At 48.2% G+C, this 20,976-nt stretch overlaps 1 protein-coding gene across 3 annotated transcripts in view; it reads left to right on the forward strand.

Moving 5' to 3' along the window:
- LOC144162523 (dual specificity protein phosphatase CDC14C-like) overlaps positions 1 to 20,976 on the forward strand; it is a 63,439-nt gene that overhangs the window by 30,327 nt on the left and 12,136 nt on the right. For all 3 annotated transcript variants that reach the window (XM_077693094.1, XM_077693092.1, XM_077693093.1), the window contains exons 8-9: positions 9,058 to 9,176; positions 15,347 to 15,559. In XM_077693094.1, coding sequence (XP_077549220.1) covers positions 9,058 to 9,176; positions 15,347 to 15,559 — 332 coding nt within the window. The remainder of the gene's footprint in view (positions 1 to 9,057; positions 9,177 to 15,346; positions 15,560 to 20,976) is intronic.

Consider the following 20,976-nt stretch of genomic DNA (forward strand, 5'->3'; position numbering starts at 1 on the left):
ACGCCCATTTCTAGTGAAGCATTATGGAGACGCCTCGGGGCTGCCCATAAGCCCCCCCCCCCCCCTCCCCCGTGTAGAATTTACGAGATGGGGTGGTGTCAAGACAGAGCTAAATGAACATAGGAAGAGGCAAAAAAGCAAAAAAAAAAAAAAAAAAAAGTCGCCCTGGCACCATGCGCAAGCCACTTGCACATTCTGCGTGATTCCCAGTCCGATAGCAGTGCCATATCTTTATGCAATAAAGATGCAAAAACCCAGCAGTTTTGTGGACAAAAGAAAAGCTTAGAAGAGGCAACTCATTTTGGGGAAGCCTTAATACAGCTTTGCTCAATTTGAAAGAACGAGCCCTTGATGACTCCCTTGGCCACCTCCCAGCCACGAAAGATTTTTCGAACTGCGAAAACACAGTAAATGCTGAAAAACTTTCAAATTTCGTGCTACGGTGATGTGTTGTGAGCAGGAGTCGGTTAAGATGGGCTGGCAGTTAAGTACGGTGATGTGTTGTGAGCAGGAGTCGGTTAAGATGGGCTGGCAGTTAAGACACAGTTAACTGCTGTTAGCGTTCAAGTGATATGCGATCAAAAGGAACTACAGTAGACTCACGATAGTTCAAACTCTGATAATTCATACTTTCGGGTAATTCAAACAAAATTCAAATTTTTGGTTGGGCTGATATTTTTTCAGTGTATTTAAAAGCCGCTTAATTGAAACTTCGGCATTCAGTTCGTACTTTATGCGTGTCCAGACCGGACAATATCTACTGCTTTCCCACAAATATTTGAAAATTTGTGTGCCTATATGATCATAACAGTCGAAAAACGAAAAATAAGGGCTTCAAGCCTTCTAGGAAAAAGGCGTTGGTAGTAAACAAATGTTCGAAACGAAGCACAAGTATGGTAGACCGTGATTTTTCTCAACTTTCTAGCCTTAATTGCCGTTTCTACAATGCGAATTAGAAGGAAAAAAAACAGACCTAAAAAAACTGTCTAAATGTGATTGACTGCCTACACTTGTCGAAACGGTCGAAACCATGTGGGCCACTGTCGCAAAAACAAAAAGAAAAACATGCAATCACGCGTCAGCAAAAAAAGAAGAACGACACGGCGGTTACAAAAGTAACGCGCATGGCATTTGGCTTGTGGATCTTACGCCTCTGCTCTCCGTTTATTTCCTGCAGTTAGGGTTTAAAAAAATGATTAAAAATAAACAAATGTGATTAAAATCAAAGCCTAATCATAATGTGGGCTGTCACCTTGCCCAGAGTCATATATATGAGAACTTCTGATAATTCAAACTTTGGATAATTCAAACAAAATCCTGGGGTCCTTTCGAGTTTGAATTATTGTGAGTTGACTGTAGAGGACCCACTACACTCGCCAAGTCATGTTTCTTGGCTTAGAGGGGTGTCTGCCACTTGCAAAAACAAGGTTCATTCTTATCACAGAGATAATGCAGGAAAGTGGCTGGGGATATCTCGATTATTTGTTTGAAGTTTGCGATAAAATCAGTGTCATTGTCACCGGAACAAAGAAGTCGTCTCTTTAAAGAACCAAAACTTGCATTTTGTCTTCAGGGCCCCTTTAAGAGGTCAGTTGTATTTCACCCACAGTAAACACCTCCTGTACTCGCTTCACCTGTCTGCTCCCATCACCCATTGGTTATTGGGCTGGGCTATGCCGTGACATAGGACCTCGGTGGGCCGGCCTATCGCCGCCATTGCTGCGACGCTGTGACTATCGATTTTAGATGGCCATCAAAAGCCGTGCAACATGCGGGATGGTCAGGGGCCTCTTCTGATCTTTTCTTTTCTTCACCACGTTATACCTCTAGTGCTTTTAAGGGGGAACATGGGTTTTCGATGAAAAACTTCAGTTTTGCAGTTATGATGATGAAAATGGGGGACATACGTAGTTTTTCATTCCGATTGTAGATACAAAATTTGTTTTTGTGTAAAACGACTATATTCGAATAAGTAATAAGACTAACATCATCAACCTACGTGGTCCGTAGCAGAAGTTACGACCGTGTGAAGTTCAGGCATGGAAGGCAAGACCGGTTTTTCTGGTTCCCACCTTTGAAGCTCAAACTTCAAACTGTCGTAACTTCTGCTACAGACCAGATAGAATAAGAATGTTACCTTGCTTTGTGCACAGTTCACTGGTACCTTGTTCAGCTGCATCCCTGCAGCAGTTCTTTTTACAGAAGCTGGCAAAAAATCAAATGCAAAAATCCAAATATATTTGTAGTCATTTTACAGAAAAGCAAATTTTGTATCTGTAGTGAGAGTGAAAAACTACATATGTCCCCCAGTTTTCATCATCATAACTGCAGAGATAGGCTTTTTTGGTTTAAGACCAATGTGCACCCTTAAGCCTAGCAGTGTTTGTGGATGCAGCACTGCATGTCTAGGTGTTGTATGTCTAGCACTGCATGTCTCATTCTTATGCCTTTATACGTATATCTAGCCAAGCAGCAGAGCATGCGTCAATCACCATGTGGCAGTCACCCCAGTCCTTCTCTGTTCAACCTTGTTTCTGCATATGCCCCCCGGTCCTGTAAAGTGTGGCTGTACTATATGTGTGGTGGAGTGCATCGGAAGTTCATTCGCATCTGAAATAACGTGCTGAGTGAGGAAACGTTCTGTGGCGGCCTATGCATTTATTTGGGAATCCTGTGCGATAAGAGGTCGAGGCTATGTGAGCTTTGCTCTGCAGAGCCCTGCTTTTGGTGAAGCGTGTACACAGTGCACAGCTCAGCACAAATTTATATACAGTGTAGACCATTTATAACGTAACCGCTTATAGTGCGGGACCGGATATAACGCGGGTTTTTGCGACCACCGGTTTGCCTCCCATAGAGCTCAATGCATAAGCATACCGCTTAAGATGCGGTTGGCCGAAGCACAATACCGTTTATAGTGCGGTTTTTCGGCGGGTCTGCTGATCGACCGGCGCAGCTGAGGCATCGTTTTAGGGTAGCAAAAGAAAAAAGAAAGGGTGAAATCGGCCATCTGACGCAGCGTGCACCCCTTGCCCTCCTCTAACGTAGACACCCAAAGAAAAAAAATAGGCACCCTTTAGTTCGTGCGTACCTGATAACCACAACTGACCTTGCTTGATGCATCTCGGAAGATAGCGACAGTCTCCCCATCCGCGTGCGGCAAGTTGATTTTATTAATCGTGAACCGCATGGCCCGTTTTCGCGCACGAATCGTGCACATCAGCGTCGGGCGTTTTTTTTTTTTTTTTTTCCGAGCTCGTATCGACGATTCCGCGCTCGCAGTGGCTTCTTCGCGTGGCAGTGGGAGGAACCTGACGACTTGCACCAATGGGGAGACGCGCACCTAATGGCGGGAGATTCGAAGCGCTCCGAGCCGGCTAGCCGCGCCAGAGATGTTTAGGCTTACCACCGCGGTATTTTTTGATGAGCGCTTTCACAAGCAGCGTAGATGGCAGTTTATATTCCACTTTTCGCCCACATTATTAGCTCTTTTCTTGCATGAGCATCTTCGCTTGCGCCCCGTGCGGCATTTCAGCGAGCGGTAGAAGCGGTCGCTGGAACTTACTGGAACTGCCTGCACCGCTTCACGGCCAGTGCCGACGCCATGTTGCCGCCCCTTACCGCGCCGCCCACACCACGCCAGTTGTATCTGCGCTGGCGTGCACTGCACGTTTTCGCGATACCAAATCTACCACTCGGTTCACGCTTTAGAACGTTGTTGCAGATAAGCCACCGCTCTTTCCCTTTCCGAACATTCGAGCCGCGCGAAGCCGAAGATTTCCACCACCAGTACGTTGCGCTGATAAGCAGCCGCCTTCGGCATCGTGAACACAAGGTGGGGTAAAAAAAAAAAAAAAAAATCCCGCTGGCGTTCTTATCACGTCTTGCGGCATCTGTTCATAGACGCTAAAAACGCAGCCATGGTCTTTCAAAACAAACACAACGGAAGTTAAAGCCGCGCTCGCCGTTTTGAGACTGCGCTTTTGCCCTGCAGCAGCGGCTGATGTTAAAAATAATACGAAATATAGACCGTGCCTTCGTTTTTAAGCGCTGTGCGTTTGAGTGATGATAAATATAGGTTGACTTGAGAGATAGGTGGCGATGTGGTTGAATTCTCGCGTGTTTTGGTTATAGTGCGGTACCGCTTATAGTGCGGATTTTTGCGGCTCCCGCGACATACGTTATAAGCGGTCTACACTGTATTAATATTTATATCTTAACCCTTTCAGCCCTGGCAGTGTCAATCGACACCACCACATAATAGTCCCTTTAGCGCATAGAGAACAAACAGTACTGCTAGTTTTCTGGGGACTTGTCCTTCAAGGGTGACTATTGCAGTAGACATCACTATTCTTGCATTTTAGTGGAGCTGGATGCTACAAAGAAAAAAAAAAAAAAGGTCGAGTGAATACGAAAATTCGGCGTTGAGGCTAAAAGTAAAAAACAGAGGCTCTCCTAGTTTTATACCCAAGCTACTACGGCGCTCATTTTTCGTATGTAGGCTCATGTGGTCCTAAAATTTAGGAAAACATGCAGAAAAAAGCTTCTGCTCAACATAACATTTTTATTGCCCGATGTTATCATTAATTGCCTCATTAATAAATCAGTTAGAACATGCCCTACTTCTTGTGCTAGTTTGCATTTGTGGGCTGCCCTAAATTTAGGAGAACACACAGTTAACATTTTCCGAAATTAGGGCTGAAAGAGTTCATTTAAGTGCCTTGAGTGCCTGAAAGGGCATTACATAGAGGCGAGACGTGGGGAAAATGCACCAAAAATACAATTTGACACTTGGAGACATTCAGGGCACAGAATACAATGAAACTACAACAACGATACACAAATTACACCTGGCAATTGCAAAGTACAATGCCAAGTATCGTGATCACATACAAAACTGTATAAAATGACCAATAACCGGCGATGTGAAATCATGCAGACAAGCACCATCATTGTTATGGCCTAAAAAGAAGAGAATCCCGTTGCAAATCAAATTAGAAAGGGCTTTGAGTTATGAGAAAAGCAAGAGGGGCTGTTTGAAAAGCCAAAGCATCGGTTAACGTCACAATGTGTGAAGGTGAAGAATGCTGTTCGTTTATTGCTAACACAAGTAGAGAATACTGATTGGTGATGTTGCAGCACCCTCGTTTCTTTGTGCGCTCTTTCAGCAAGCTTGCAATCATCCGTTTCTCCGTGCAGTGCAGTGTGGATTGCAGTGGATGACACAAGCAACGTGCACATGAGCAAATGCTACCTTCGCAGCAAGTTTACTTACCGAGGGAATCGTACTGCACATGTAAATTTCGTGCAAAACTTCCCCCGCTTGCACGCCAGATCTTCCTTCCCCGTAAGCCTCTTTTCACTTGGCGTGGAAACCAGGCGAGCCATTCAGCCGCAGAGCCGTTGCGCCTGGTCTGAGTTGTACTCGTTTAAAATTCCCGCCCACCCACGCAAACCCACGCTCAGACCACTGTAATGACTGAGCAGGTAGCGAGGTCTTCCGTGCGAGGGACATTGCAATCACTCCTTCAAATCGTGCAGTGCAGTGTGCACTTGTTCTGCCTGCCCTCTCCTCGTTTCACACTGGACACAGGCGTCCAACCTACCTCTTGCTTATCACAAACACCGAGTTTTCCTTTTTTCCATCGAACATCTCTCTTGCGCACTGCTTGCTTTCCGTCTCAAGCCTATCGCCCTCCGTGGTGATGCAGGGGCTGCAGTGTCATGCTGCCAGGCCAGGGGTGCAATACCTGTATGCCAGTATTACAGGGCTTCTTCCCTCACAATAATGTAATGGAACGACGCATCAGTAACATCGCGCGTTTGGCTCCGTCAATTCTTATGGAGGCATTTAACAAAGGGCTTGTAACGAAAGAAGACCAGCATCTGGCTTCCGATGTGGTGCTCGAGTCGATTAGCGAGACAGTGCACGCCCCCCAATCCTCCTCTTCCCCTTCTGCTACTCCCCCTACTATCGCCCCCTGCCTGCGCATCTTTATTTCTCAACATACTCCCGCCGCCGCCAAGTTGGTCAGGAGCTAGCTGGCAGCGGCACGTTCAGTGGCTGGCGAAGTCCGGGCCCCGCTACGACCAGTTTTTCGTCTTCCATAGTGGCGCATGATTTGACAGCAGCGATGCTTGCAGGCTGGCTAAGGGATCCAGTGGAGCATTGGCTGGGCATCTCGCTGCCGTCGATTTCTGTAAACAGCTTTGTCAAGGCGGCCACCGGGATCGAATGGGAACAGCTGCGGCGGTCGGTCAAATTTGCAGAGATCATGCGGCGAGCGTAGTGGCATCGCCGTTGCGTCCACGTCTGATTCGCCTTCCGTGAAGTTATTGTTGTGTTCCAGCGGCGTTTCCGTTGTCTCTGCGAACCATAGGACTTCACTCTCGCCCTTCCCAACAGGGTACAAAGGTTCCTCCTGAACCGAGTTGCGCTTGCTGAAGAAGGGGTCGTCACCATAGAAGCATTTGTTCTGCTTAGACACGAGGATGCCTCCCCACCGGGCTGGCACGAGTGCGGCCGAAGCTCGCTTCCGGCGTCGAAGCTCGCTAACGGAGCGTCGGAGGAGCATGCGCTTCGTTATTCCCTGAAGCGAGTCCATCTTCTGCACGAATCGCGTTTTCGTTGCTGGACCCAATAAAAATCTATTTGTCTCGAAACCGGGTTGCTGAATTTCTTGCGAAACGAGAGATGCGTCGCCGACGTAAGGGTCGCAACAGGGAGGCTCGGAGGACTCCAAAACAAGAGTCGCATCGTCTACGCTGGGGCCATGGCAGAACGGGTCCGACGTCTCCAGAGCGGTAGTCAAGTCGTCAATGCGAGGGTCGCCACAGTGTCGCATGGGCGACTCCAAAACGGGGGTTCCATCGATGACGCCAAGTTCGCTGCAGGGCCGGTCGGTTGTCTCCAAACCAGTAGTCAAATTAGCAATGTCATGATTCCGGAAGGGGCATGGTGACGTCTCTGAAGTGAGAGCCGTGTCGGCGACGTCAGCGTTCGTCTGCGGCCATTTCGACGTCTCCAAAGCAGAAGTATCTTTGGCTAGGCTAGATTCATGGCAGGGCCGCTCAGCCGTCTCAGAAACTATAGCCGCGTCACCGATACCGAGGTCCCGGGAGTGTTCTTGAGGCTTCCTCAAAACTGCAGTCACGGAAGCAGCAAGACTGCGCAGTTGCTGGAGCCTCTCTCCCTGGCTGAGCGCCTCGGTGTCCTGCTTGGCGTCCTGAAAGGCCGAAGCGCCTCCGTCGCCGTTTCCCTGTTCTACCCGCGCGCCAGTCATTTCCCGTACGGGCGGCACGTCACCCGGGACCATTGTCCGCCGGGCCTCCTCGGTACGCGAGCGAATAGTCGAGGTTGCGATGATGCGGGTAGTAAACAGAGCCGCCTGAGGTTGAGGAACGGGGCTGGCGGAGGAGTCTTGGCTCGCGGAGAAGCGTACGCGCGTCCGCAGGGCGCAGATACGCTCGTCGTAATCGATAGCTTCCAAAGCGTCAGCATCAAATTCTTCATCCTTCATGTTTTCCTGAACTTGAGCGTCTAGTTTGTGAAGGCTCACCTGGTCGTGCAAGATGAGGTCGAGGACATTTTGTCTGTCAAGGGCCGTTGCTGCCTGGCTCCGCACCAAGGCGTCGAGGACTGTCATGGTCCCGGAGATGGTCGCCCGCTGGACATCTTGGCGAATACGAAGTGCGTCCATGGCATTAGTCGATGAAGCAAGACGCTGGGGTTGCGAATACCAAAGGGACAAGGGCGGGCTTAGGCACGAGCCGAAAGGGGGGGCGGCCGAGGGCAAGGCTTCCAAGATAAAGCAGTACGAAGGTATCCAAGCCTCGCGTGCCTCGGAGCCGCTGCGCCGTCGAACGTAGATTCGCTCGTGCACCGGTTCCCGGGTTTCACGGCACCAGAAAATGTGTAACGAAAGAAGACCAGCGTCTGGCTTCCGATGTGGTGCTCGAGTCGATTAGCGAGACAGTGCGCGCCCCCCGATCCTCCTCTTCCCCTTCTGCTACTCCCCCTACTATCGCCCTCTGCCTGCGCATCTTTATTTCTCAACAGGGCTTTCAGGCCTCTATATTTTGATCCAAGGCAGCTTATACTACACCTGAAGACGTGTTTTTCCAGCAATGCTTAGAGGTGGAGTAGTGAAGCCAGCTTTAAAGGGGCTCTGCGCACAGCCGTCCAGTCCATTGCACAGTGTTGACTTGGCATTTGTAAAGCTGGCTGTTCCACGTGGCTTTTGTGTCTCGCAGTGAAGCCTCGTGGCAGTAGACTAGCCACATGAGAGGGCCTGGAAGGACTCTACGTAAAATGTGGCTCAAATGCTGGTGCACTTAAAAGGTGTTTCCGTGAGTCTCCCAATCCTGCGGGTGACCGCAGGATTTGGAGACTAGTGTGACTGATGCGCAGAGGTACCGCAGCGACTCTCTCGAGCTGTCCAGATTAGACGGAGAGAGCAAACAGAACTGGCACCACCCGTGCACAAAGGGTGTGCTGATAGCCTTGGTCTGTTTCTTGCTGACCTAACCGCAGCGGTACATGAGGTTCCCTTGGGAAATACTTGGTGTCAGGCTAGTTGGTGTAGCATCTTTCGATAGAGTTGGGCTGGGTGCTGTTTACTCAGACGGACACGAGCACGAGGACGTGGGTTCGATTCCCGGCCGCGTGGCCGCTTTTCTGATGGAGGTAAAAAACAAAAACACCCGTGTGTGCGAGATTGCGGCACACGTTAAAGATCCCCAGGTGGTCAAAATTAGTCCAGAGTCCTCCATTACGGCGCGCCTCAGTGCCTGCGTTACATTGGCGCGTTAGACCCTACAATCATTCAATCACTTTGTGGTGAAGAGACTGCACTGACAACTGTTGAGTTGCCAGCGTGCCGTCTTCCTGATTGCATTGGCCGTGCACCGTATTCACGGCCGTGTACTTTCTTTTCGTGTGTGTGTGTCTTAGTAAACAGCGCCCAGTGCATCCCCTTGTGTGGAGGCAGAGAAAGGGATGTATTTGGCTGATGATGATGATTGTGGTGGTGATGCAGATGGCACTGTGCTGTGCAGGTTGACCGTGCCAACAACAACACGGTTGGTGCAGACTCGGAGGAAGACCTGACCCAGGGCGACAAGCTGATACGCATCAAGGCTCAGCGGCGGCACCCGCGCTCCCTCACGGCTGCCGGGTGAGTTCGCTGTCCGCTTCTTTAGGTCATGGGGAAAAAAAGGGCGGGAGGACAACTTACCCGAAAACGGTTGCTGTTACAGGCTTATGGGAAGGCTTCGGTTACAAACAGCTAGTTAAAGGGGCCATGCAGACAAAATGCAAACTTGGTCAGTTTGGAAAAAAACTAGCCTTTGGTAACTCCCACAGCTCCATTACAAACACAAAAGACACCTTTTAAGGGGGGACGTGGCTTTCAAAATCAACTTTTTTATTTCTTTGTGGATTTTGATGAAAATTGGCACAGCAACTGGAAATGCTTCTGTGATAACACCATAAAAATTTGAAGTTAATATTTTGATAACTTTTTTATGTATGAAATTTTCTTTCTGTTCCGCTTGTACCGAGCTTGAGCAGCTTATAAAACACGATAGAAAACTTGTTCGAAGTGCTTTGCATTGTCAAATGAATGGACGAGGTCGTGACAGTTTTAGAATTTTTTTTTTACAACACAATGTTTTTTAGTTTTCATTTTTTTAGAGGTTAATGTGCAACAGGCATGTCAACTGTGAACGATTATTTGAATAAAAAAATCACATAAAACAAATCTGGAAAACTAGAAGTGTCACGACCTGAACAGTTCATCAAGGAATGTAATGCAAGAAACGGAATCAAAATAGACCCAGCAGTCACGAAGAAATCCCTGGGACAAGCGACACAGGTGGCAAAAAAAACTGTTTTGAGAAAACGGCTTCCGAAGTTGCAACATAGGTTTCACATATCAAAAGTCGTCACGGTTGTAGCCTTTCATGTCCTTTTGAACATGGGGCTTCTCGAAGGCCTTGCCTTGAAATTGGAGTGCCTTTTCAGCCTTTCTCTTTCCAGAAAACATCATTTTCAGCTCCTCCGTGAAGAGTACATACCCCCCTTTGCAAACCAAACGGAGGGGAGATGGGTTTCAATGGGCTTTCAATGCAAAGTAGGTTAGTTGGTTGGCTGTATCGCACTGGACAACCTCCTTTTGCAGTGTTGTCACCATGGCAACAAGTTAAGCATTTTTTTAATTTAAATTTGAACATTTTTGGCTTTTTTTTCATGTTTTATCTTGCCTGGCACAGCAACTTAGTACTCATAGTGCAGGTGTTCATTGCCAAAAGTTTGCATACCACAAGGTTGAAAATGAGCTACTTTGAAGCTTGGTAGAGTATTCTGCATAACTCCCAACTTCAATGCAAGAGCATATTTTTTTTTACTACTTTTGACATTCAAGGCATCCAATATTTCTCGCAGCACAGCCAGTATGCCCTGAGCAATGGTATCAATAATTTCCCTAAAAAAATCACTGTTAAATGCTGCCACAGTAACGTACATTTTTAACGCAGAGAGCATATTTTATTCCTATATTACTAACTCAAACCTGTTTGCATGAAAATTACAAGTGCACGGGAAACATAGCGCAAGAAAGGCGATATGGCTCGCGCGCATCGCAGCGCACGCTTACCGCGACATATCGAGCTTTGATTATACCTGATATGGCTGGTCAGGTCGCTTTTAAGATTAAAACTAACGTCGCAGGCATTAATTACAACTACTGGCGTTCAATCGTAACCGGTTGCCCAGTCATGTGATGCTCCAATGCGCGTCGGCTATGCCGTGCGCGCCGCAGCGTTTGACGCGTCGACCGTTTCTTTCTCAAGGCTAGCGAGCCCACAGTCAAAACACAGCACTAACTAAGCGTGTAAACATCGCAAATCCGACTAAAAGTTCACTTCACGAACCGCTATCGCAAGCGCGCACACCGCGTCACCCTCCGTGGTCTGGCGACGGTAGAGTCACGCGCACCACGAAGCGTTCGATGACCTCCGCCTTTCGAGCCACACAACTTCCCGTAATCTGGCTCGTTATCTCTGGCATTCCCATCGCGATAACGTCCGTGTTGAATACCACAGATTGAACAGAAACTCGGCCGAGCGAAGCGGCGAAAATGAACTCAATCCGCTCGCTACGCAGCTCAGGCGGCCGCCATCTTGCGTTGCGCCCGCGACATCCAATCAGGAGGGTCGTCGTTCTGCGCCCCGACCGGAGGACCAATAGCGCTTCAGCATTTATTTCTAGCTTCGTTTGTGCGTCGTTTCTTTTCTGCCGTTTGTGCGTTTGTGAATGAACGAAGATAAAAGAGACGAGCGGAACCGGAAAAACGATCGCTCGGCCGATCTAACCATATCAAAATGGCCGCGCCCGGTGGCATGGTTGCGGAGATAGAGCGCTCCGAAAATTGCCGTTTTTTCGCCCTTTTGCGCTGATAGTTTGTCACCGCGCCTGACAAAAATATTTTTTTATGCCACTTTGCGACGCTTTTCAGCGTAAAAACTTTGCAGACGCACAGAATAGGAAACATAGAAGCCGAATATGCGGGTTTCAAAAAAACGATGTTTTGGTCATTTTTCCGAAGTTGAAAGCCGCGTCCCCCCTTAACCAAAAAAAATTACGCCCGTCTTCCTGCGAGAGAACCCTGATGTGATGCGACACATCAGGGGGGAGCGTTTGGACTGACGCTGGTATTGGATTGCATCAGTCCACTCACTTAAGGGACTGTCGCTTCCATCACGCCTTCATCGGAAGATCTTGCACGGAGGTATCATCAAGCAAAGTCAAGTCAAGTGCGAGAACGAGCGCTGGACTGATCCGGCGCCGTGCGCTCCCCCACTTATATTCCCGCTTTTGAAAGGAGAGGAGCCGGGGGGGGGAGTCGTGCGCATGCGCACACATGCGCGCACCCAGAGCAGCAAAGCGCACACACGCAGCTGTTATGATAATGAGACGGAGTGAGAGAGTTGCGCACAGCTATCGGAGAGAAGAAGGGAGGAGAGTTGCGCATGTGCAGTGAGCGTGCGGACAACGCCGCGACGCTGGAGAGACATACCCGAGAGCAAGAGATGCGTCGCATCTAAAAGCGCAAGAAATATTGAAACATTTGCCGCGGCAGTGATGCAACATGGGCAGGAGTGACGTGTTTGGGTCCTGCACTAAAAACAGAGTGTCACGTAGCCAAGGACGATGCAGGGATGTGGGGAACAGGGTTTTCGGTGACTGAGCTCGCACTCGAGATGCAGCGCTAGCTCAGCTGAACTGCACCATGGATCACTGTTCGGAAAAGCAGTAGAGAACAGCCAGGAACACACACAATGGCACAATGGCCAACACCAATGTTTATTGTCACTCCAGTGTACACTGCGTGCGCCGCTCGGTCCCGACTAGGCCTAGTGGCCACACCAGGCGGATGGCATGAGGGGTGACAAAGAAAGGCCAGCGAGGACAAACGCACTCTCATCTGCGTCGGAGGACGTCTCGATCCAAACAGCAGCCGCACCAGTCTCCAATTAAAGCACTCACGTGGGAGGGAGCGGGCGGCTGCTGTACGGGAGACAGGGATTCCCCTTCTCACCTCCGTCGTGCACCGCTAGGAATAGGAGAATTAGTGAATCCCCCCTACAGTTCCCACAAGGAACAAAGTTTATTGGAGCGAGCATGTGCTCCGCTAAGGATTTGAAGAATACACAAGCAGCGAAGGAACTATCAACAAAGGGACGTGCACCGACAGGTGTCGGCGGATCGAATGCTGTGGCGTTTGCCAAGCGAGCGTTTATCACTCCCTGTTACTCTTATTGGAACAATCGAATTAGATCACAAATGCTGGTGATCAAAGAAAAACATCCTGGTCTAGTGACGACTGGGCAAAACACTCTCCACATCAAGTAAGATAGCATGTGTGTCATACAATAGAAAGGGAGAGAAACAGGCTCTTTGCTTTGAACATAGATTAGGCAGCCTGGCGCGGCCAGATGCCAGCACCAAAACACACAAGTAAACAAACTAGAAGCCGTGGTTCGCAGCAATCAAACAGAATAGAGGCCCCGGACTACAATCGGCAGTCATGTTTCTTGCCGGTGGCTTACGGTGGCAGCCGCCTAGAGAAATCGCTGGAAAGTGGCTAGGGGGTCGCCACTGCTCACGTTTTCTTCAATGGCATCTCCATTATTTGCTTGAAGTTCGCGATAAAAGTGGTACCATCGTTATTGGGACAATGCGGTCTTTCTAATGAACCAAAGTAGTATTTTGTTTTCGTGGCCCCATAGCACATGGCCATGGTGCATGGAGTAAGAAATAAGACAGGAAGGGAAACGTGGCTTCCTGGATTGGCTAGATGACGCCGGAGAAGCTCTTGGCGCCGCTTAAGCTAGGGGCATCTGTAGCACAAAAGGAAACTGCACGGTCGCTTCAATCAGCTTTCCCTGCGCAGTCGAAGCCTGACCCAGCCATGAGGGGATATGGCCTCTGTTATTTCGTCCATCAGGTGCTGCTATCATCTCCTTTGCCGTCGCAGCTAGTGTTTATTGTGACACTATCTGGTCGCTTTCCCACATCTGCCGCTATGGGTGTTTCGCCCCCTGTGTACGGTAAAACCTGGACGTAACGAAGTTGGCAAAAGTTCGCAATTTTTCATTACGTGCAGGTTTTCATTGCATGCAGGTTTCCAGTAAAGGCTTGCGTCAACGTCAATGAAGCAGAAATGAAACCAAAATGCTAGACATCAGCGACGGTGAACTCGCCCTTCGAGGGTTTATTTCACGGGGAAAAATTGCGTGATTTTTGCGTACTGCTTTGCACGAGCTTAGGCACTACATGGCGCTCCAAAGAGGTGAGGCCGCTGACCCCCGTATTCAGAAACGCAACTTAAGCATCTCTTTTGCCTTTCGACACTTTCTGTTGCCTTAGTGCTTTTGAAGAAGCAAACTTATGCTTGCAAGAGCCCAAATTTCCCGGTGAAAAATCTCGACCTATATTCCGCCTTATACCTTAATTGAAACTTTAGAGTGGTGCTATTTGGTTTGAAGCCAACTCGGATATTGCGTTATTCGTTTCAGTATTCACAAGTGTCTAATGGCACTCCCCTAGAGATTTTGGCACATTTCAAAGATCCGTAGGTAGTCTGAGCCAATTCGTAGCACTGCATTGTGGCACGCCTCATCGCCCATGCGTAGTTTCAGCGCAAGAAATCCTGAAGCATATTTTGTTTTTCAACTGGGGCACTTTACTTTACTACAGCAACGTTACGGCAGTCAACTTTACTACAGATAATGCGACAAAATAAACTGCGTGTTACAGTGTGGCAGTAACTAGGGGTGTGCTAATACGTTGAATGTATAAAAAATGCGACGCTAATATTTAGTCTCCAGATAATTCAGTTATCTCAATCTAGTTTTCCATTTCTCAACCATTCAGTACATCCTCACGGAGGCAAGAGCGACACCGGGTCCTTGAAGTGATGGGAGTTTCTTGGAGGAAACTTGTGCTCCACAATAAACTCCAGTAGAATAGCCAGCTGGGCTAGTTGGACGGGATTCCCAATTCAAAGGGCAAAAAAAACGACAAACAAGAAGTAGCCAACACAGGCACTTGTGGGCTTGCTCATACTAAAAACTAAACATGGAAAAGGGCTCAAACAACTAGAAATAAACTTGTGTAGAATGAAAGGCTAAAGCTAGTTGGACTAGTTGAGCTGGCAAAGTGCTTCTGTTGTCTACTTCTTGTGTGTCGCCTTTTTTCACTTTGAATGATGGCTCTATGATAAACAGTGGGAAAATTGATGTGGGGACTAGACTAGGTCATTTCGGCAGCTTGGATTAAGATGAGGATGCCTTTTGCTCTCATAGTTTCATAGTAACGTATGCTAGAGGGAAATCTGTTGGGGCAATAGCATGCCGCCGCAGGTGCTGCTGTAGTAGCTAGCAATGTTCCCCTCCTACTGGGCTTAGCTAGCCCCATGGCTTGTTTTTTGTTCTCGAATCCAAAACCAACAAAAATGATAACGTTCTTTTTTTTTTTCTTGTTTGTATTGCATGAATCCTGTAAATAATCCCTGACAAATAAACCTTTTTGGAGCTCCATTTCTGTAACAATTAAACAATTTTAGATTGTCTTTAACCATGACACTGTTGTGTTTTTGCAGCAGCCATTGGCAGCTTTTTAGCATGTTGTCATGAGCCATGCCAGAGACAGGTGGAACGTCCCGACCCGGCACATGGCAGAACGCTTGCTGAAGCACGGCTTGCCTAGACACGGACTTGAGATTTCCCTCTAGTGCATATTAGCAGGAAACTCTCGCCTTGCCCTCTCCTTGGTGGACTGCAGGGTGGAGGAAATGGGGGGCCGGCTGCAGCGGCGTGCCTCGTCACAGCCCCTCAAGTCGTCGTCCTCGGGCGGAGGGGGCGTGACCCCCGCGCCTTCGCTGCCAGGATACGCGTCTCCGGTGAAGTCCCTGCGGGCCAGCAGCCGCAGTCCGGCCACTGTCAACACGGGCAGCATTGGCCGCCGGCGATCGCCCACCTCTCCGCCCACCCGCAGGTGAGCCTTCACACAACCACCTCTGCGACATTCCATTCCAAGATCATAATCGTCATCATCATCATCACCAGCCTATCTACGCCCACTGCAGGGCAAAGGCCTCTCTCAGAGATCTCCAATTATCCCGGTCCTGTGCTAACTGCGACCAATTTATCCCCGCAAACTTATTCATCTCATCTGCCCATCTAACTTTCTGCTGCCCCTTGCCACGCTTGCCTTCCCTAGGGATCCACTTAATGACCCTTAATGACGAACGGTTATCTTGCCTTCCAAATACATGCCCTGCCCACGCCCATTTCTTCTTCTTGATTTCTACTAATATGTCCTTAACACACGTTTGTTCCCTGACCCACTCCGCTCTCTTCTTATCCCTTAATGTCACACCTATCATCTTCAGTTCCATTGCGCGCTGAGTCGTCCTCAATTTAAGTTGAACCCTCTTAGTGAGCCTCCAAGTTTCTGCCCCGTAGGTGAGTACCGGTAAGATGCAGCTGTCGTACACTTTGCAGCTGCCATTCCAAGATAGGTGCAGTCAAGTGAAAACGCAAAAATACGAACCGCAACGCACAAATAGAGTAAAACTTCCATACAAGAGACACTCGAGGGACCTGGGAATCAAGTCTCTTGTGACCAAGGTCTCTTGTATGGAATGTCGCTAACACGGCGAACATTGGAAAACCAACCGAACCATTTTCATTCACATGTCTCTTATAACCGAGTGCCTCTTGGAACAGTGTCTCTTGTAACGAGGCGTTACTGTAGTGCAGTTTATTTCCACGCACGTCATATTGTCGCATCGTTTTGTGACGGCAGCAAAGCTTTATGAGCATGACTTCCCAGGTATACTACAGCTGCGTCATTGAGTGATTTCCGCGAACCATGTTCTTCGATTTTGTGTGATCTGGTTCACACTTTCACGTTTGCTCTTCATGTGTCCACGACTGAACGAGCCGAGCACTTGTGGTGCAGCGCAGAATGCTAATTAAAAGTGCTGGTATGTTGCCCCGTGCCTTTAAACTGACCTAAAGGGTAACGAGCCACCGTTATTTACAAAAAATAAAGTGCAGAATTGACATTTTACGACAAAAAGAAATTGCGAGTTGTGGGGACTAGGGTTCTGACGGCGGCCTAGCTCGATCCTCGAGATCCAGCCGCAAGGCTAGCTCCACTGAACACCGCCACGGATCGCCTACTTGGCAGGCGGCAGCGAACAGCAAGGAACACAGGACACAGAATTCGCCCACTCCGACGTTTATTGCACTTCAATAAGGGGACGTCGGGCGCGCCGCTCTACACCGCCAAGACCACCTTAGCCAGGACGGGAGAAACAGGCGCGAGGGCGGACAAAGGAAGGCCAAAAAGGAGCAAGTCGTACTTACGGCCGCTCCCGATGATCACTCGTATCCAAAGAGACTCTCCCTCCGTTGTCCGCCCCACACCAGGCCGCTCGAACTTCCTTGCAAAACCTGTCACGTGAGGGGTTCGGCCGCGCCCCTCCCGCTCTCACGGGCACCCTCCCGGAGGGGGAAGCGCGCGACCGCGAAGAGAGAGGTACCACCCTTCTCGCCTCCGCGGCGGGCCGAGAGAGATAGGAAAGGTGGTGGAGCTCCGCAATCCCCACAGAGTAATAAAAAAAAAACGGAGCGATGCTGGGGCTAAATCCCGCGGCGTTCGTCCCAGTGCCCACAATTCTACCCCTAGGCTAGTGAGGCAGCACAGTGGAGCTCTATTAGCGGTTGCATAAAAGAATAGGAGGAGGGCTCCACGTGAAGCAGCCGATGGCACTGAGTGCACGCACAGGAAAGGCCGGGCTTGGTGAAACTGCATTCCTGCCCCATCGTGATTAAGGTTTCAGTTTCGGTTCGCAGCGTAATGGCGATTCAGTGAGCAGACGAAGATAAAATTCTGAGCAGTAGCGTATGGTAAAAGAGTTGGCTATTCAAGGCATGCAAAGAAGTTGTTCAAAAAAGTGTAATGGTCAGTAAAATATTGCATACAATAGTTTGTGGAAATGTCATAAGGTGCAAACGCAAGAGGCAGATTCAAATTGCGTTGAAACGGCAAGGCACTGTCAATAAGGTGGGAAAACATTTTGATAAGGGACTTATTACACACATTGGTGTAATTGATTATCTAGAACTCTTAGATGTGAATATGTATAGATGCAAAATTTAATGGGTACATACTTGTGTTTTGAGGTTTAATTGAGCAGTCTCTGCACAAATAATTCAGTTTCAGCTCTCGAATTCCTCTCTCAACCGCGGCCACAGTCGTACAGGCTAGCCAGGGAGCTTGCTTCAACACCTCTTACCCCCCGCTCTCCCCCCCCCCTCGAAGTCGTCTGAACGGTTTTTTACCCATTTTCACCCATCCACATATTGAAATGAAAAACAAAGAAAAGCAAAGATGGAATAAGAAAACAGAATTAAGATATTGTCTCGGTGCAGGATATCATTCCATTTTTACCAACGGTGTAGAAAACGCTCGAAAAATATTTCTAGCTGCACCACTGCATAAAATGGTGTTAAAAAAAAGTGCTGCCAGGGACAGTGTCATGCTTGGGTTCTTTTGATCAAAGACGATGCGCTAAGAAGTGTTAGATTACAAGCCACTTCAACAGAACAGAAGACGACCTGCTGTGGAATATACTAAGAGAGGTGGCTCAAGCACTGCGACGCACTCAAGTGTTAGTGAGAATGACATCGTATCAGATTTAATTGGTGGGTTCACTGTCTGAACTTTTTTTTTTTTTTCTAGTCTTTGCCAAACAATATGTTATTACTCGTGCCTGCCTCATAAAGGTATTAGAGCAAAAAACAGAGGAACGGGGAGAGGTTGTTTTAGATTTTTCAATTCTAAGAACCCCCTTTTGTCATCGCATTGGGGGAAGAATAGGGTGCTTATAATTGAGTAAATACGCAGTCGAGTAAATGCGCAATCGAGCAAAAAATGCAGTTACGTTTCACCAGGCTTTCCTCCTCAAGTTGTGAAATGACATCATTTTAAGAAGCCAATCATAGCTCCCCCCTTCTGCTATGACTGGCTACACCATGGTGAAATTTGCATGCAACTAAATGGCCGATCTTTGACCACTGATAACGACTGATCAACATGGCCAAACAGTGGAGAAAAAGCGCGTCTGATTTCGGAAAGCTGGGTAATCTGCACCACAGACGAGAGTCGATCCAAAAGTAGATGGGGAAAAAAAAAATTTTTTTGTTCGTATTGGTAACGATCAGCCAAGCGAACATTTTTTATTGTTCGTATTAACTTTTATGTATGAACTGCATTCGGCTCCTTCCCCTGGCGAGCTGGCATTGTGCGTTTCATTCTGCACGCCACAGGTGGTGCCTCTGTTCCAAGTTTGTCATAAACGTCCAAGACAGCCACCGCTCTTCAGTAGGCCAAAATTGTTGTTAAAGGGGTCATGCTGACAAAACGCAAGACTAGTTCACCAGAAAGGCTGCTTTTATCCGATAACGGTGACATTAAATTTACCGAAAACTTCAAACAAGCAATTGAGTTGTTATAAAAAAACAAATGAAGGTGTGCCAACTCCCAAGACAGTTTCCGATGTGCTGGCTTATATTATGTCACTTCAACCCATATTGCATCATTGTGGTGTGAAATTCTAGATATTTTTTGCGTGCTTTTTTTTTTTTTTTTTTTCATATACATCTTTTAACTTAATTTTTTCAACTTTTTCCTGTTACACTACAAAGTGGAAAAAATACTTGGACAAGAACAAAAAGCTACAGAAAAGTAGCTTGACGGAGTTCCTGCCCGTTTTTTGGCACCAAGGAAAACAAGCAAAGCTTGAAACGAACGCAAAGTACACGTGAGCAATGCATAAGATATTGTCATATACATTCACAAGAACACAAGAACAGATTCACGCTCAAGATGTACAAAAGCACTCGTATGAGAGAATAATTTCCCACGTACAATGAAGGTAAGGTGTACGTATTGGAAGCACGTAAATAAAATTTGTCACTTAATATATACGTATTAAAGGGGCCCTGCAGCACTTACCATCGACAACTCGGAATGTATTTTGGGGTAAAGTCTATTGTCTCAGCAATCTCCTGCCGCAAGAATTATGAAAATCCGTTCACTATCACCGAAACTGCGCTCGATGAGAAATCGCACACTGAAACTACGCTCGATGAGAAATCGCACATAGTTGTTCCCTCTCAACTCGACTGCGGACAACGCGACGAAAGCTGTGCGCTCTCTCCCGGAGAGGGGTGCGGCTCGCAGCGTCTTCTATGGCGGCCTTCGATATATTATGACAGGCCGGGGAGTCTTCCCCTGTTCTCCGCAATGTGGGGGGGTCTATTTCCGGTGTGGTGGGACAAAGAAGCAGGCATGGCTGCCTGCTCACAAGCGCATGCTCAGGCTGGTAGAACGTTTTTGAAGCAATAAACGGTTGTTGTCGAGTGGTGTCGTTGAAAGGGAAGTATTGAGTTCGTCACTCAAACTCCGCGCGCACTCAAAACACCGAAGCAACGCCAAAACTGTGCGTACAGGCTCAGGCATAGAAGAGGTTGGTACACAGTGCCGACGACAGCGAATGGTCGCAGGAAACGCGAGAAATAAGCCGCGAAGTTGACCAGCGACAGCCAATAGGACAGCCATGGCCTCAATGACGTTGTTTAGGCCATGCCAGGGGTGCATAATGAGGAGAACTGAAGAGAGCGCGGTTGGTTTTTCCGCGTCTTTCACAGCGATTTGCACACCCACTGCTTCACGTGCATGTGTAATATTTGGCTCGGGTATTCCTGACAGTGTAATCTAAACGTCGCGCAGGTTTACTTGCACTGCTCAAAGAGTGTTGCAGGGTCCCTTTAACAATGCATCAAGGAAATTGTTTCACTCCCATAAATGGGGTAATTACAGTCAAGTACGTACGAATGGCTGGAATGGAGCTGAATGAGTTGCCAAAAACTAGTTCTTGGAAACAGCAAGGTTGTAGGTATTTTGTCTTCACGACCCCTTTGAGCAGGCCACACAGTGCGACCTTTGCAGGAAGTTTTAGTGTGGACAGAGAATCAGCTCGCTCAGGCAAAATTTTTAAAGGCGCTCATATATTGCCGCGACACCCTGCATTCAGTGTTGCTGTGAAATATCCATTCCGGGTGTGCTTTGTAGGTGAGCCTCTCTCGATTCAACATATGGTGTAATCTCCTCTATCGAAACATAGTACCTGGGTCTCTGAAGTACAGTGTAGACCATTTATAACGTAACCGCTTATAGTGCGGGACCGGATATAACGCGGGTTTTTGCGACCACCGGTTTGCCTCCCATAGAACTCAATGCATAAGCATACCGCTTAAGATGCGGTTGACCGAAGCACAATACCGTTTATAGTGCGGTTTTTCGGCGGGTCTGCTGATCGACCGGCGCAGCTGAGGCAT

This window comes from Haemaphysalis longicornis, unplaced genomic scaffold (genome assembly GCF_048455015.1).
Source record: "Haemaphysalis longicornis isolate Haplotype H1 unplaced genomic scaffold, Haemaphysalis longicornis Haplotype H1 scaffold_12, whole genome shotgun sequence".
NCBI lineage: Eukaryota > Metazoa > Arthropoda > Arachnida > Ixodida > Ixodidae > Haemaphysalis > Haemaphysalis longicornis.